Source organism: Cherax quadricarinatus, chromosome 48 (assembly GCF_038502225.1).
Source record: "Cherax quadricarinatus isolate ZL_2023a chromosome 48, ASM3850222v1, whole genome shotgun sequence".
NCBI classification, from domain to species: domain Eukaryota; kingdom Metazoa; phylum Arthropoda; class Malacostraca; order Decapoda; family Parastacidae; genus Cherax; species Cherax quadricarinatus.
Genome location: NC_091339.1, coordinates 29,800,197 through 29,816,671, shown reverse-complemented (window position 1 = coordinate 29,816,671; position 16,475 = coordinate 29,800,197). Strand labels below are relative to the sequence as shown.

The following is a 16,475-nucleotide window of genomic DNA, read 5'->3' as shown; positions in this document are numbered from 1 at the left end:
AGTTGATATCAACACTCGTGTAAGCTGACATCAACACTTGTGCTAGCTGGCATCATCATTCGTGCTAGCTGACATCAGCACTCTTGGTTGCTGGCATCAGCATTCTTACTGGCTGACATCATCACTCGTGCTAGCTGACATCAGCACTTGTGGTAGATGACATCAACACTTGTGATAGCTGACATCAGCACTCCTGCTAGTGGACGTCAGCATTCGTGCTAGATGGCATCAACAATCGTGCTATCTGACATCGTCACTCGTGCTAGCTGACATCAGCACATGTACTACCTGTCATGAGCAATCAAGGTGTACACAAATATCCCGCATGTGGAAACTTATTCGGTCCTAAAAAGTTCCACAGGGCAGATACGTTGTACGAAGATCCCAACATATCACGGATGGAACGGCTGAGTTGGGGGGCCCTTACATCCACCCAAAACACACACACACCCGGGTTGACAAAGGTGGTTGGAAGGTACATCTTAATTGATAGATTTACCTTCAAGGAAGAGGTAGGTAGTTTACACTGTTAGTAAACTAATATTAGGACTATTGAGGCAACTATAGATAATAATAATGTAAACCTAAGACCTTAACATAGGTAGTAATAGGCCGGTAATATAGGCAGATCCTAGGTTATGTTAGCTAGGGAGAACTGGCAGCCCAAGTTTGAACATCAAGGCATGGGGTTTTGAGACCGCAGTGCCTCCATCTTTGTCGAAACTCTGAATGAGGCACACCGCCGGGAACATCAGGGCGGCGCCCCACGAGTCTACATATACAAGGCCCTGGGGAAATCTGGCGGAGGCACCTCGAAGTACTGTAGATGACCTCCTCCATCAGGCCCATACAATAAGATGAGACCTCCCTTTCTTTCTCAGTATTCTCGCCAGTTTCTGGGGGGGAATTTGCGAGTGAGTTGAACTGTGGGTCTTTGTGCAATCGGACGGCCAATGATCAGTACGTGCCGGCATCTCCTCATTGTTAAGCTTAGAAGCTAGTGTCACTTCCTGCATAGTTGTTTTAGGGGTTACTCTCTCCCTTGGAAACAGGAATTTCTGAGGTGCAGGCAGGTCACTAATACCGAATGAATATTGCAGGAATTAAGGCTCCCGGTTGCATGTGGTTCTGAGGGGAAGTCCAGAGGGGCTAAAGCTTAGGGAGGTTGAAGACTGGGATATATTCTCCAACACCAAGTAAGTTAGTCCTTTATTCGTGCATGCAGGCGAGATTTCTTGCAACATCAGTCATTTATGGAAATATGTCCTATAAGCCACTTGTGAGGCTGAGGTACCAGCCTCAGGGCTAGGTGTCAACAGAGCTTGTTAGGGTAGACAACTCACATGGAGGCAGTCCAGGCAAATTTCCACACCACACATAGGAGAGAGGAACGTATAACTATGTTAAGGCCTGACTTATACCATTTACTAGTCGGACTAACATACGAGGGCTCAGGTTCAGATAGGTTTGCCAGGACGGGTACTGGTCAGGGTCTTGTTCATATGATGACCACCAGGCAATGGTTGCTGCCATAGTGTTGGAGTATGCACAAGTGATGTACCATTTACAGCCTTGTACCGGGGGTATGGTGAGCATTCATGTCAAGTAAAGTACAGTTTACAACATTATAGCAGGGGCACGGTGAGCATTCACTTCAAGTTTAGTACGGTTTACAACATTATGGTGGGGGCACAGTGAGCATTTATGTCAAGTATAAATTTGACACATGTGCAACTCTTGGGTATCTTTATTGAGGAAACGTATCGCCACACAGTGGCTTCATCAATCCATACATAGGAGAAACTTGAAGAACAGGAGGAGAATGAGGTAATCAGTCCCTCAACCTTGAGTCGATGTGGTCAGTCCATCAATCTTGAATATAGCATATGTGCTATATTCTGCAATCCCGTCAGACGTTGCAACTTCTTGGGATCTTAATACTTGGGAATTCTTCGCTTGCCTAACCCTTGGGCACGACCTACTTCCACATTGGACAAATGTGACACCACCTACGACTGCTGCACTTCTGCCTACTGTTCATACGCTGCTTCTCCTCACATGTGCCATATTCTGTTCAAGACTGATGGACTGACCACACCGACTCAAGGTTGAGGGACTGATTAAATCATTCTCCTCCTGTTCTTCACGATTCTCCTTTGTATGGACTGATGAAGCCACTGTGTAGCGAAACGTTTCCTCAATAAAGATACCCAAGAGTTGCACATGTGTCTAATTTATCAACATGTCGGTTCTCTGAACAATTCATCTGCAGTGTCAAATATAGTACGGTTTGTGCAAGACAGGTATACAATACCGACAAGATGAAAGTTAAGACACTTGTGCAACATCTGGTTATCTTTAATGTAAACGTTTCGCCATCCAGTGGCTTTATCAATACAAATTCTTGGACATAATTAGAAAACAGAAGAACTATATACAAAAGATGAGGTAATCAGTCCCTCAGCCTTGGAGGTGGTGTTTACAACACCGTGGTTGTAGAGATTCTGAAGCACAGGTAAAGAGACTGGCGCTTATATAGGCGTCAGTGAAGAGAGACGTGTAGCAGACAAGATAAGATTTCGTTCGGATTTTTAACCCCGGAGGGTTAGCCACCCAGGATAACCCAAGAAAGTCAGTGCGTCATCGAGGACTGTCTAACTTATTTCCATTGGGGTCCTTAATCTTGTCCCCCAGGATGCGACCCACACCAGTCGACTAACACCCAGGTACCTATTTGCTGCTAGGTGAACAGGACAATAGGTGTAAGGAAACGTGTCGAAATGTTTCCACCCGCCGGGAATCGAACCCGGGCCCTCCGTGTGTGAAGCGGGAGCTTTAGCCACCAGGCCACCGGGCCACTAAAACGAGGGCATAGTCACTGGTAGGGGGGATTCCCCAGTGGAAGTAGGTACATTAAAGATAACCAGATGTTGCACAAGTGTCTTAACTTTCATAGTACGGTTTACAACATTATGGCAGCGGCATGGTGAACATTCTTCAACACATGTGGTGTAACAGCTACACTCATCGTAGACGCCCTATAGCTGAGGTACAGCATGTCTTGGGTTTAAGTGGTACTGGTGTTCTCGCTGGGATGAGGCTTCAACTCTCGCTCACCTCCATTTGAGTCATTCCTCTCACGCAGACAATTGTCTGAGCGACTTAAAAAATTAAATAAACTTCAGAACACTCGTGACTTGTTATTTCCAACTCATAAGAACATAAGAACATAAGAAAGGAGGAACACTGCAGGAGGCCTGTTGGCCCATACTAGGCAGGTCCTTTACAATTCATCCCACTAACAAAACATTTGACCAACCCAATTTTCAATGCCACCCAAGAAATAAGCTCTGATGTGAAAGTCCCACTCAAATCCAACCCCTCCCACTCATGTACTTATCCAACCTAAATTTGAAACTACCCAAAGTCCTAGCCTCAATAACCCAACTAGGTAGACTGTTCCACTCATCAACCACCCTATTTCCAAACCAATACTTTCCTATGTCCTTTCTAAATCTAAACTTATCTAATTTAAATCCATTACTGCGGGTTCTCTCTTGGAGAGACTTCCTCAAGACCTTATTAATATCCCCTTTATTAATACCTATCTTCCACTTATACACTTCGATCAGGTCTCCCCTCATTCTTCGTCTAACAAGTGAATGTAACTTAAGAGTCTTCAATCTTTCTTCATAAGGAAGATTTCTAATGCTATGTATTAATTTAGTCATCCTACGCTGAATGTTTTCTAACGAATTTATGTCCATTCTGTAATATGGAGACCAGAACTGAGCTGCATAATCTAGGTGAGGCCTTACTAATGATGTATAAAGCTGTAATATAACCGCTGAATTTCTGTTGCTAACACTTATATTAGTTAATGGTTCACAGAGTTCCATTTTGCATTCCTTAAGAACCCTTGAAAAAACCTCATCAGGACCCGGCGACTTATTTTGCTTCAGTCTGTCTCTCTGCTTCACAACCATTTCACTAGTGACTGTGATGTTACATAATTTATCTTCTTCTAGCCCACTATAAAAATTAATTACTGGAATATTGTTAGTGTCTTCCTGTGTAAAAACTGAGAGAAAATAATTATTTAAAATCGAGCACATTTCATTCTCTTTGTCAGTAAGGTGCCCTTAGTTATTTTTAAGGGGACCTATCTTATCTCTAACTTTTGTTCTATAGACCTGGAAAAAACTTTTTGGGTTAGTTTTAGAATCCCTAGCAACTTTAATTTCATAGTCCCTTTTAGCTTTTCTTATCCCCTTTTTAATGTCCCTCTTAATGTCAATATACTGATTCATAAGATGACCCTCACCTCTTTTGATACGCCTATAAATTCCTTTCTTATGCCCTAGTAGATATTTGAGCCTATTATTCATTCATTTTGGGTCATTTCTATTTGATCTAATTTCTTTATATGGGATAAACGTTCTTTGAGCTGCATGTATAGTGTTCAGAAAACTGTCAAATTGATAGCTCTCTTCGTTACCCCAGTCAACAGATGATAAGTGTTCTCTAAGCCCATCGTAATCTGCTAAGCGAAAATCTGGGACTGTTACTGAGTTATCGCTACTATCGTACTTCCATTCAATGCTAAATGTAATTGATTTGTGGTCGCTAGCACCCAGTTCCTCTGAAATTTCTAAATTATTAACAAGGGATTCATTGTTTGCCATAACTAAGTCAAGCAGGTTATATCCCCTTGTAGGTTCTGTCACAAACTGCTTCAAAAAACAATCCTGAACTACTTCTAAGAAGTCGTATGATTCTAAATTCCCAGTCAAGAATTTCCAATCAATATGACTAAAGTTAAAGTCTCCTAGAATTACTACATTATCGTGCCTTGTGGCCTTAACAATTTCCTCCCATAGTAGTCTCCCTTGGTCCCTATCTAAGTTTGGGGGACGGTATATCACTCCTAAAATCAGTTTTTCATGCCCCTCTGAAAATTCTATCCAAACAGACTCTGTATGTGTTACTTCAGACTTAATACCCGTTTTTATGCAGCAGTTCAAGCGATCTCGGACATACAACGCCACCCCACCCCCCTTCCCAATACTTCTATCTACTTGGAACAATTTAAAACCGTGAATATGACATTCCGCAGGCATGTCCCGACTTTTTGAATTAAACCACGTCTCAGCTAAGGCAAATACATCAATGTTACCTGCACTAGCAACTAATCTCAACTCGTCCATCTTATTCCTAGCACTACGGCAATTAGCATAATAAACATTGAAAGACTCTCCTTTCTCTTTACCCTTCCTGCTCATTTCTGTTTTTCTACTAAACCTATTACTCTCCTTATCACCCAAAGTCACTGGCTTTTCAATATCTACCTCGTTCTGCTTATTACTAGTTCCCCTAGAACTCGTAATATTACTACACTGGGACTTCACTGTTTTCCTGCCAAAACCCATACCACTAACTATTCCTAGTTTAAAGTCCTAACTGCTCCCTCCACTGCAGTTGCCAGTGCTCCCACCCCAGACCTAGATAAGTGAACCCCATCCCTGGCATACATGTCATTTCTGCCATAGAAGAGGTCCCAGTTGTCAATGAATGTTACCGCATTTTCCTTACAGTATTTGTCCAGCCAGCAATTGACACCAATTGCCCTGGACAACCATTCATTTCCATCTCCTCTCCTTGGCAAAACACTACATATGACAGGGTTCCCACCCTTACTCCTAATTATTTCTATTGCTGACCTGTACCTGCTAATCAGGTCTTCACTCCTACGTCTGCCAACATCGTTGCCTCCAGCACTGAGACAGATAATAGGATTGCTCCCATTACCTCTCATGATGTCATCCAGACGGCTAACAATATCTTCCATCTCATCCTCTTCTTTCAATTTTGCTTTGTCTTTATTTCTTCTGCCAAGGTGTGGTCTGTCTTTAAGTTTTTCGTCCCTGTGTTTTAACATAAGGTCACAAGAAAGGAGGATCACTGCAGTAGGTCTGTTGGCCCATACTAGGCAGGTCCTTTACAATCAATCCCACTAACGAAACATTTGCTCAACCAATTTTCAATGCCACCCAGGAAATAAGCTCTGTTAATCCTATCCACTCATATGCAAGTCCCACTCAAATCCAACCCCTCTCACTCATGCATTTATCCAACCTAAATTTGAAACTACCCAAGGTTTTAGCCTCAATAACCCAACTAGATAGACTGTTCCACTCATCAACTACCCTATTTCCAAACCAATACTTTCCTATATCCTTTCTAAATCTAAACTTGTCTATTTTGAATCCATTACTGCGGGTTCTCTCTTGGAGAGATATCCTCAAGACCTTATCTATATGTGTGTGTGATGAATGGTTTTGAAAACCGACAAGTTGATGATTGAGACACTTATGCACCATATGGGAATCTTTATTTAGGAAACGTTTCGCCACACAGTGGCTTCATCAGTCCTTGCAGTTCTTGCACCTCTCTGCTTTGTATTGGACTGATGAAGCCACTGTGCGGCGAAACGTTTCCTAAATAAAGATTCCTATATGGTGCATAAGTGTCTCAATCTTCAGCTTGTCGGTTTTCAAAACCATTCATCACAACTGTCAGACACTGCATCATCATGGGATCTTGATACAAAGAATTCTCCAACTTGTCCTACCGTTGGACGAAAACCTACTTCGACTAGTGGATGGTACCACTATGACCCCGCCTCCTCCTGCTTCGCCTCACCTGACTACAGTACATAAGCCACGTCTACGGCCCTATGCTGTACATTCTACAAGATTGATGGACTGAACACATCGACTCCAGACTGACGGACTGATTACCTCAATCTCCTCCTCTCTTTTGCACCTCTCTGCTTTGTATTGGACTGATGAAGCCACTGTGTGGCGAAACGTTTCCTAAATAAAGATTCCCATATGGTGCATAAGGGTCTCAATCTTCACCTTATCTATATCACCTTTATTAATATCCTTCATCCACTTATACACTTCGATCATGTCTCCCCTCATTCTTCGTCTAACAAGTGAATGTAATTCAGGGGTCTTCAATCTTTCTTCATAAGGAAGATTTCTAATGCTATGTATTAATTTAGTCATCTATGCTGAATGTTTTCTAACGAATTTATGTCTATTCTGTAATATGGAAACCAGAACTGGGCTGCATAATCTAGGTGAGGCCTTACTAATGATGTATAAAGCTGTAATATAACCGCTGAACTTCTGTTGCTTACACTTCTTGAAATAAATCCCAGTAATCTGTTTGCCTTATTACGTATGCTTAGACATTGCTGTCTTGGTTTAAGGTTACTGCTTGTCATAACCCTCAAGTCCTTCTCACAATCTGTATGGCTAAGTTCTACATTATTTAACTTATAGGTAACTTCCGAGCTTCAGAACCTTGCATTTATCGACATTGAACTGCATCTGCCACTTTGCTGACCAGGTACTGAGTTTGTCTAAATCCTCCTGAAGTTCCCTGATATCTACGTTTGAATCAATTGTCCTAACTATCTTTGTGTCATCGGCGAATTTGCTCATTTCTCTAGTAATTCCCTCATCCAGATCATTGATATATATTATAAACAACAACGGGCCCAAGACTGATGCCTGTGGAACGCCACTTGTTACAGATCCCCACTCGGATTTAACCCCATTTGTGGACACACTCTGCTTCCTCTCTGAGAGCCATGACTCGATCCACGAGAGCCATTTTTCCCCAATGCCATGAGCTGCCACTTTCTTTAACAGTCTTTCGTGCGAAACTCTCAAAAACCTTACTAAAATCTAAGTAAATAATATCAAATTCTTTATCTTGATCAACAGCCTCAAAAGCTTTACTGAAGAAAATTAATAAATTAGTTAGATAAGAACGGCCTCTCGTGAATCCATGCTGAGTATCATTAATCAAGCTATGCTTATCGAGATGGCTTCTTATAATCTCAGCTATAATTGACTCCAGTAATTTGCCTGCAATTGAGGTCAAGTTTATTGAGCGGTAATTTGACGGTAACGACTTGTCTCCTGCTTTAAAAATAGGAATTACATTTGTCAGCTTCCACATATTAGACACTACACCTGTTTGAAGAGATAAATTAAAAATATTAGTTAATGGTTCACAGAGTTCCATTTTGCATTCTTTAAGAACCCTTGAAAAAAGCTCATCAGGACCCGGCGACTTATTTTGCTTCAGTCGGTCTATTTGTTTCATAATCATTTCACTAGTGACTGTGATGTTACATAATTTATCTTCTTCAGGCCCACTATAAAAATTAATTGCTGGAATATTGTTAGTGTCTTCCTGTGTAAAAACCGAGAGAAAATAATTATTTAAAATCAAGCACATTTCATTCTCTTTGTCAGTAAGATGCCCATAGTTATTTTAAGGGGACCTACCTTATCTCTGACTTTCGTTCTGTACACCTGGAAAAAACTTTTTGGGTTAGTTTTAGAATCCCTAGCAACTTTAATTTCATAGTCCCTTTTAGCTTTTCTTATCCCCTTTTTAACGTCCTTCTTTATGTCAATATACTGACTCATAAGATCTAAGTTCGAAGATCTCTGACCTGAGGGTTGGCGAGGATGGGAAGGAAGAGGGAGGGGAGGACTGGAAAATGGAAGAGGTTGGGAGGGTGGAGAAGGAGGTGGGGTTGCAGAGGTGAGTGGCCCGTCCACTCTGGAGCGTGATGTGCAGAGGTACTGCAGGAGGTTGTGTTGGAGCGAGATGTGCTGTTGGCAGCAGTGTCAGAAGGGTAGGGCTGGTGCTCAGGTGCCCGGCAGGAGAAGGCTGTGGTGGCCAGGAAAACAGGGTCTGTTGGAGCCACACCCCAGCTTTAGCTAAATAGCAAAGTGCTGGGGAATTTCAGCTTGGTGGTGGTTGGTTATGCTCTTGATCCGCTGCTGACTGCATTGAATCTTGTTCTGGAGAGGTGTAACACGTTGACGGGGGAGTTGGAATCATATGTGTGGTTGTTGAGGTGGTGTATTATCTCTTTGAGGGTAGTTGGTCTTTCGTGGTAGGTGAATTTTGCAGTATTGTCTTGGAGTCGTTGGATGAGTTCTTCGCGAGGCATTGCTTTACTATATTGCTTCGTGGTGTAGAACGTGACTCCTCTGTACTGGAGGGGAGGTGGGGTAGGTGGAGGAGGTGGGGAAGGTGGAGAAGGCGGAGGTGAGGAAGGTGGAGTGGATGTTGGAGCTTGGTTGATCGTGGTGGTTGAAGGAGAGACTGGAGGAGGGCTTTCATTGGTGGGATTCTGCTGTGGTTCAGTGGTCTCTGACTGGTCGAGCTCTTGAGCGGTTGGTGGTGGTGGAGGAGCAGAGGTGATGTTGATAATGTTGTTAGTGGACTTCACAATGCCACTTGACGGTGGTGATGTAGGAAATATAAAGCTTGGCATGTTGTTGAGTTGGAAGAGTTCGTTGATCGTGGTGTTGAAGGAGCCTGGTGCTGCAATATTGTGGACGTGGGCATACTTGATGCAGTATAGGATTTTGGTGGAGTCACCCACGGGCAATGATGGAGATGTAGTTGTGGAGGCCTGGAGAACTGGGGTGGAGTCAGGTAGATTCCTGGTAATGGTAGCATATGAGGTTGTTTGGGTAGTTGGTGTCTGCTATTGTTCAAGCTGTTTTTTCAGTAGTTCACGTCTGGTAGGGCATTTGGCTACCAAGGTGTGGAGGTCGTTGTTGCAGTTAAGGCATTTGGGTGGAGTGGTGGAGGTGCATGACTTGAAATCGTGGCCTTCAGTGCCACAGGTAGCACAGATCTTCTTGTCTATGGAGGGGGAGTTCTTCGTCGTATGCTGGTAAGAATAGCAGTTGTAACATTGAGGGATGTATGTAAATTTCTCTGCTTCGATAAATGTTGGATGGATGTGGAAGTAGAAGATGGCCAGGCCCTCATTAAGGACCCCAATGGAAATAAGTTAGACAGTCCTCGATGACGCACTGACTTTCTTGGGTTATCCTGGGTGGCTAACCCTCCGGGGTTAAAAATCCGAACGAAATCTTATCTTATCTTATCTTATCTAACTTGCCTCGGCTAGCATTATGGGTGCAGAAGGCCCAGGGTGTGTGCCATATTACACCGATGGCTCCAGAGACCCAGTGGCAGGCCGCACAGCTGCTAGGATATTCCACAGCAATCTGACAGCAGGTTGGCGCATCCCAGACCATTGCACCATCCTCCAGGTTCAACAAGCTCTGCAGCATGCTCTTGCAGACCATCAGCATCCTCCCGTCATCCACGTTGATTCCAAGGCAGTGATCCAAGCAATTATGCACAGAGAGCCAAAGGACAACATACACTTAATCACATCCATCCGGGGTGACCTTCAGACTCTCATGGCCCAGGGTCGCAGGGCCATCAACTGGATCCCGAGCCATGTGGGTATTCCTGGCAATGATGCTGCAGATGAGGCAGCTAGGATTGCAACCCTCGAGGCACAGCCACGTGCTGCAATCTCCATCAGCCTCAGGTAGGTAGTAGGTTGGTAGACAGCAACCTCCCAGGGAGGTACTACCGTCCTGCCAGGTGAATGTGAAATAGTAACCTGTAACTGTTTTACATGATGGTAGGATTGGTGGTGTCATTTTTCTGTCTCATAAACACGCTGGATAACAAATATGTCTTGCTAATTCTATTTACACTTAGGTCACACTACACAGGCATGCACATGCATATATGTACATACACACATCTAGGGCTTTTCTTCTTTTTATTAATATGTATATATCAAATATGCATACATACATAGAATACATACATGCACTTTCATACATACAAACATAATCATACATACACACACACATACATACATACATACATACACACATACATACATACATACATACATACATACATACATACATACATACATACATACATACATACATACATACATACATGCATACATACATACATAGAATGCATACAAGCACTTTCATACATACAAATATTCATGCATACACACATACATATATACATACATACATACATACATACATACATACATACATACATACATACATACATACATACCAAAACCCGCACACTGTTCCCTCTGCCACCAACCCCCACACCACAAACCTTAACCCTACAGCTGCCCCCTATGGGCATTCTGACCCCACCCCCCTCATCACAAACCCCACCCACACCACAAACCCCCATAGGCCCCCACCAAAGCTCCCACTCCCCCAACCCCAATATTCTCCCAGGATCACAGTGATAGAAAAGAAGCTGAAGGTCTGGTACACAAACGCAGACAGAATAACGCATAAATATGAGGAGTGGCACGAAAGAAACAGCGAGAAATCCCCAGACATCATAGCAGTCACAGAAACGAAACTCTCTGAGACAATAACCGATGCAGTCTTCCCACCGGGATATCAGATCCTGAGGAAAGATGGAAGGAGTAGATGGGGAGGAGGGGGTTGCACTGCTCATAAAAAGCCGATGGGGATTTGAGGAAATGGAAGGCATGGGCATGACTGGAGAAAAGGACTACATAGTCTGGAAAACATAAAGTAGTCATTGGAGCGATGTATAACCCATCACAGAACTGCAGGAGGGCAAGAGAGGAGTACGAAGAAAACAACGGAACGATTGTGGACACACTGGCTGAGGTGGCAAGAAGAGGTCTCTCGAGCACAGAGACTTTAATCATAGGGAGATCGACTGGGAAAACCTGGAGCCACATGGGGGTCCCGAAACATGGAGAGCCATGATGATGGGTGTGGCACTCGAAAAACTCATGTTTCAACATGTCAGGAACACTACCAGAGAGAGAGAGGGGAGGATGAGCCAGCAAGACTGGATCATCCTGAGCAGTTCAGACATTTAGGACATCACTTTCGAGAGGCCCCTTGGAGCTAACGATCACGTGGTTCTGAGTTTTGAATATACAGTAGAGTTACAAGTGGAGAGGGTAACAGGAATTGAATGGGAAAAGCCAAACTATAAAAGGGGGGACTACACAGGTACGAGGAACTTCCTGTAGGAGGTTCAGTGGGACAGAGAACTGGTAAGAAAATCAGTATACGAGATGATGGAATATGTAACAAAATGCAAGGAGGCAGAGGAAAGGTTTATTCCCAAGAGCAATAGAAATAATAGCGAGTCCTTGGTTTACCCGAAGGTGTAGGGAGGCAAAAACTAAGTGCACCAGAAAATGGAAAAGGTACAGGAGGCAAAGGACCCAGGAAAATAAGGAGATTAGTAGAAGAGCCAGAAACGAGTATGCGCAAATAAGGAGGGAGGCCCAGCGACAGTACGAAAACGACATAGCATAGAAAGTCAAGTCTGACCCGAAACTGCTGTATAGCCACATTAGGAGGAAGTCAACAGTCAAAGACCAGGTGATCAGGCTGAGGAAAGAAGGTGGGGAACTCACAAGAAACGATCAAGAGGTATGTGAGGAGCTCAACATGAGATTTCAGGAAGTATTTACAGTGGAGACAGGAAGGCCTCTGGGGGGACAGAACAGGGGGTGACACCAGCAAGGAATGTACCAACAAGTGTTGGATGACATACATACAACTGAGGAGGAGGTGGGTTCTTAAAGAGGGAGCGGATATGCTGTGTGTGCCACTTACCACAATCTTCAACACATCCCTGGAAAATGGGCAACTACCTGAGGTATGAAAGACGGCAAATGTAGTTTCCATTTTTAAAAAAGGAGACAGAAAAGAGGCACTAAAATATAGACTTGTGCCATTGACGTGTATAGTATGCAAAGTTATGGAGAAGATTATCAGAAGGAGAGTGGTGGAGCACCTGGAACAAAACAAGAGTATAAACGCCAACCAGCACGGATTCATGGAAGGCAAATCCTGTGTGACAAACCTTCTGGAGTTTTATGATAAAGTAACAGAAGTAAGACACAAGAGAGAGAAGGGTGGGTTGATTGCAACTTCTTGGACTGCAAGAAGGCCTTTGACACAGTTCCTCACAGGAGATTAGTGCAGAAGCTAGAGGATCAGGCGCATATAACAGGAAGGGCACTTCAATGGATCAGATAATACCTGACAGGAAGGCAACAACGAGTCATGGTCCATGATGAGGTATCACAATGGGCACCTGTGACGAGAGGGGTCCCACAGGGGTCGGTCCTAGGACCAGTGCTATTTTTGGTATATGTGAATGACATGATGGAAGGGTTAGACTCAGAAGTGTCCCTGTTCGCAGATGATGTGAAGTTAATGAGGAGAATTAAATCAGATCAGGCAGGCCTTCAAAGAGACCTGGACAGACTGGACACCTGGACCAGCAACTGGCTTCTCGAATTTGACCCCGCCAAATGCAAAGTCATGAAGATCGGGTAAGTGCAAAGAAGACCGCAGTCGGAGTATGGGCTAGGTGGCCGAAGACTGCAAACCTCGCTCAAGGGGTGAGTATAACACTGAGCATGTCTCCGGAAGCACACATCAACCAGACAACTGCTGCAGCATATGGGCGCCTGGCAAACCTGAGAACAGCGTTCCGATAATTTAGTAAAGAATCGTTCAAGATTCTGTACACCGTGTACGTCAGGCCCATACTGGAGTACGCAGCACCTGTTTGTAACCAGCACTTGATCAAGCACGTCAAGAAATTAGAGAAAGTGCAAAGGTTTGTGACTAGGTTAGTTCCAGAGCTAAAGGGAATATCCTATGAAGAAAGGTTAAGGGAAATCTGCCTGACGACACTGGAAGACAGGAGGGTCAGGGGAGACATGATAGCGACATGTAAATTACTGCGTGGAATAGACAAGGTGGACAAAGACAGGATGTTCCAGGGAAGGGACACAGAAACAAGAAGTCACTATTGGAAGTTGAAGAGTCATATGAGTCAAAGGGATGTTAGGAAGTATTTCTTCAGCCATAGAGATGTCAGGCAGTGGAATAGCCTAGAAAGTGACGTAGTGGAGGCGGAGGTTTGATAAAGCTCATGGAGCCGGAGGAGAGAGGACCCAGTAGCAACCAGTGAAGAGGCGGAGCCAGGAGCTAACATTCGACACCTGCAACCACAAATAGGTGAGTACATACATACATTCATACATACATACATACATACATTCATAGAATGCATACATACACTTTCATACATACAAACATATTCATAAATACATACATACATACATACGTACGTACGTACGTACACACACACACACATACATACATACATACATACATACATACATACATACATACATACACACACATACATACAGAAAGACGGAGAGGTGGGGTACACCACCAATACATATAACAGAGGAAGAAGTGAAGAGGCTGCTGAGAGAGCTAGTCACCTCAAAAGCGATGGGGCCAGATAACATCTCTCCATGGGTCCTGAGAGAGGGAGCAGAGGCGCTATGTGTACCCCTAACAACAATATTCAACACATCTATCGAAACAGGGAGATTACCTTAGGTAAGGAAGACAGCAAATGTAGTCCCAATTTTTATAAAAAGAGACAGACAAGAAGCCCTCAACTATAGACCAGTGTCACTGACATGTAGAGTACGCAAAGTCATGGAGAAGATTGTCACGAGAAGAGGGGAGGAACACCTATAACAACAGCCTGCACGGTTTCAGGGACAGGAAATCCTGTGTCCCAAACCTACTGACAACAGTAAGTCAAGAGAGAAAGGGGTGGATAGATTGCATTTTCTTGGACTGTAAGAAGGCGTTTGACACAGTTTCACACAAGAGATTAGTGCAAATGCTGGAGGACCAGGCAGGGATAACAGGGAAGGCACTGCAATGGATCAGGGAATACCTGTCAGAAAGACAGTGGAGAGTCGTGGTACAAGGCGAGGTGTCAAGAGTGGGCGCCTGTGACGAGTGGGGTTCAACAAGGATCAGTTCTAGGACCTGTGCTGTTTCTGGTATTTGTGAACAGCATGACAGAAGGAATAGACTCTGAAGTGTCCCTGTTTGCAGTTGATGTAAAGTTGATGAGAATAATTCAATCGGACGAAGACCAGGCAGAACTACAACGGGATCTGGACATGCTGCAGGCCTCGTCCAGCACTTGGCAAAGTCATGAAGATTGGGGAAGGGCAAAGAAAACCGCAGATGGAGTACAGTCTAGGGGGCTAGAGACTACAAACCTCACTTAGGGAAAAGGATCTTGGGGTGAGTATAACACCGGGCACATCTCCCGAGGCGCACATCAACCAAATAACTGCTGCAGCATATGGGTGCCTAGCAAACCTAAGAACAGAATTCCGCCATATACGTTAGGCCTATATTGGAGTATGCAGCACCAGTTTGGAACCCACATCTAGCCAAGCACGTAAAGAAACAAGAGAAAGTGCAAACGTTTGCAACAAGACTAGTCCCAGAGCTAAGGGATCTGTCCTACGAGGAGAGGTTAAGGGAAATCGAACTGACGACACTGGAGGACAGGAGAGATAGGGGGGGGGGATGATAACGACATATAAAATACTGAGAGGAATTGACAAGGTAGACAGAGACAGAATGTTCCAGAGATGAGACATCGCAACAAGGGGACACAGATGGAAGTTGGAGACACAGATGAATCACAGTGATGTTAGGAAGTATTTCTTCAGTCACAGAGTAGTCAGGAAGTGGAATAGTTTGAGAAGCGATGTAGTGGAGGCAGGATCCATACATAGCTTTAAGCAGAGGTGTGATAAAGCTCATGGTGCAGGGAGAGTGACCCAGTAGCGGCCAGTGAAGAGGCGAGGCCAGGAGCTATGACTCGACCCCTGCAACCACAACTAGGTGAGTACATACATACATACATACATACATACATACATACATACATACATACATACATACATACATACATACATACATACATATATACGTTCAAACATAAATACATACAGTTATACATGCATACATATATACATACACACATACATAGAGAGACATGGAGACTGACCTTGTGTACGCCTGTCGTCAAGTATCGTCTTAGCGGAGACCACATTTGTTAATGTCTCTATTTTCTGCATCAGAGTCTTGATACCTGAAAAATATTACTAGTCACATGGAATCCTAAGAGAGGTTAGTGGTTTTAGTTATTACAAATTTAGTATGTGATTAATTTTTATAATTTTGGGCCTTTACTTTCACTGAAGCTTTTCTGCTCTTCTAGTATCTGGTGTATGGATATTTGATTTATAAGTATGCTTCCTTGTATATCAAATTCATCTTGCTGTGGTATGAATGTGTCTGGGAGGGCGGCCGACCACCCCACCATCACTAGAAGTATAGGCAGTAGTAGCAGCTGAGCCATCACTAGGTACACTAACACTGAGGTCTGTGGCACTACTGTCTTGCCTGACACTGCCACGCACTGTCTGCCTAACTACACACACACACACACACACACACGGGATTCCCTTGTGCTTCAGAATCTCTACAACCATGGTGCTGTAAAAACCACCTCCAAGGCTGAGGGACTGATTATCTTATCTTTTGTATATAGTTCTTCTGTTTTCTAATTATGTCCAAGAATCTGTATGGCGAAACGTCTACAATAAAGAT

At 43.8% G+C, this 16,475-nt stretch overlaps 1 protein-coding gene across 1 annotated transcript in view; it reads right to left on the bottom strand.

The window, feature by feature from the left end:
* Positions 1 to 16,273, bottom strand: part of LOC128684048 (angiopoietin-4) — a 148,209-nt gene extending 131,936 nt beyond the window's left edge. Inside the window, exons 1-2 of the mRNA XM_070095055.1 lie at positions 16,056 to 16,273; positions 15,871 to 15,954 (exon numbers count right to left, since the gene is read on the bottom strand). Of these exons, the coding sequence (XP_069951156.1) occupies positions 15,871 to 15,954; positions 16,056 to 16,224 (253 nt within the window). The 5' untranslated portion in view covers positions 16,225 to 16,273. The remainder of the gene's footprint in view (positions 1 to 15,870; positions 15,955 to 16,055) is intronic.
* Between the last annotated feature and the right edge of the window lie 202 nt (positions 16,274 to 16,475).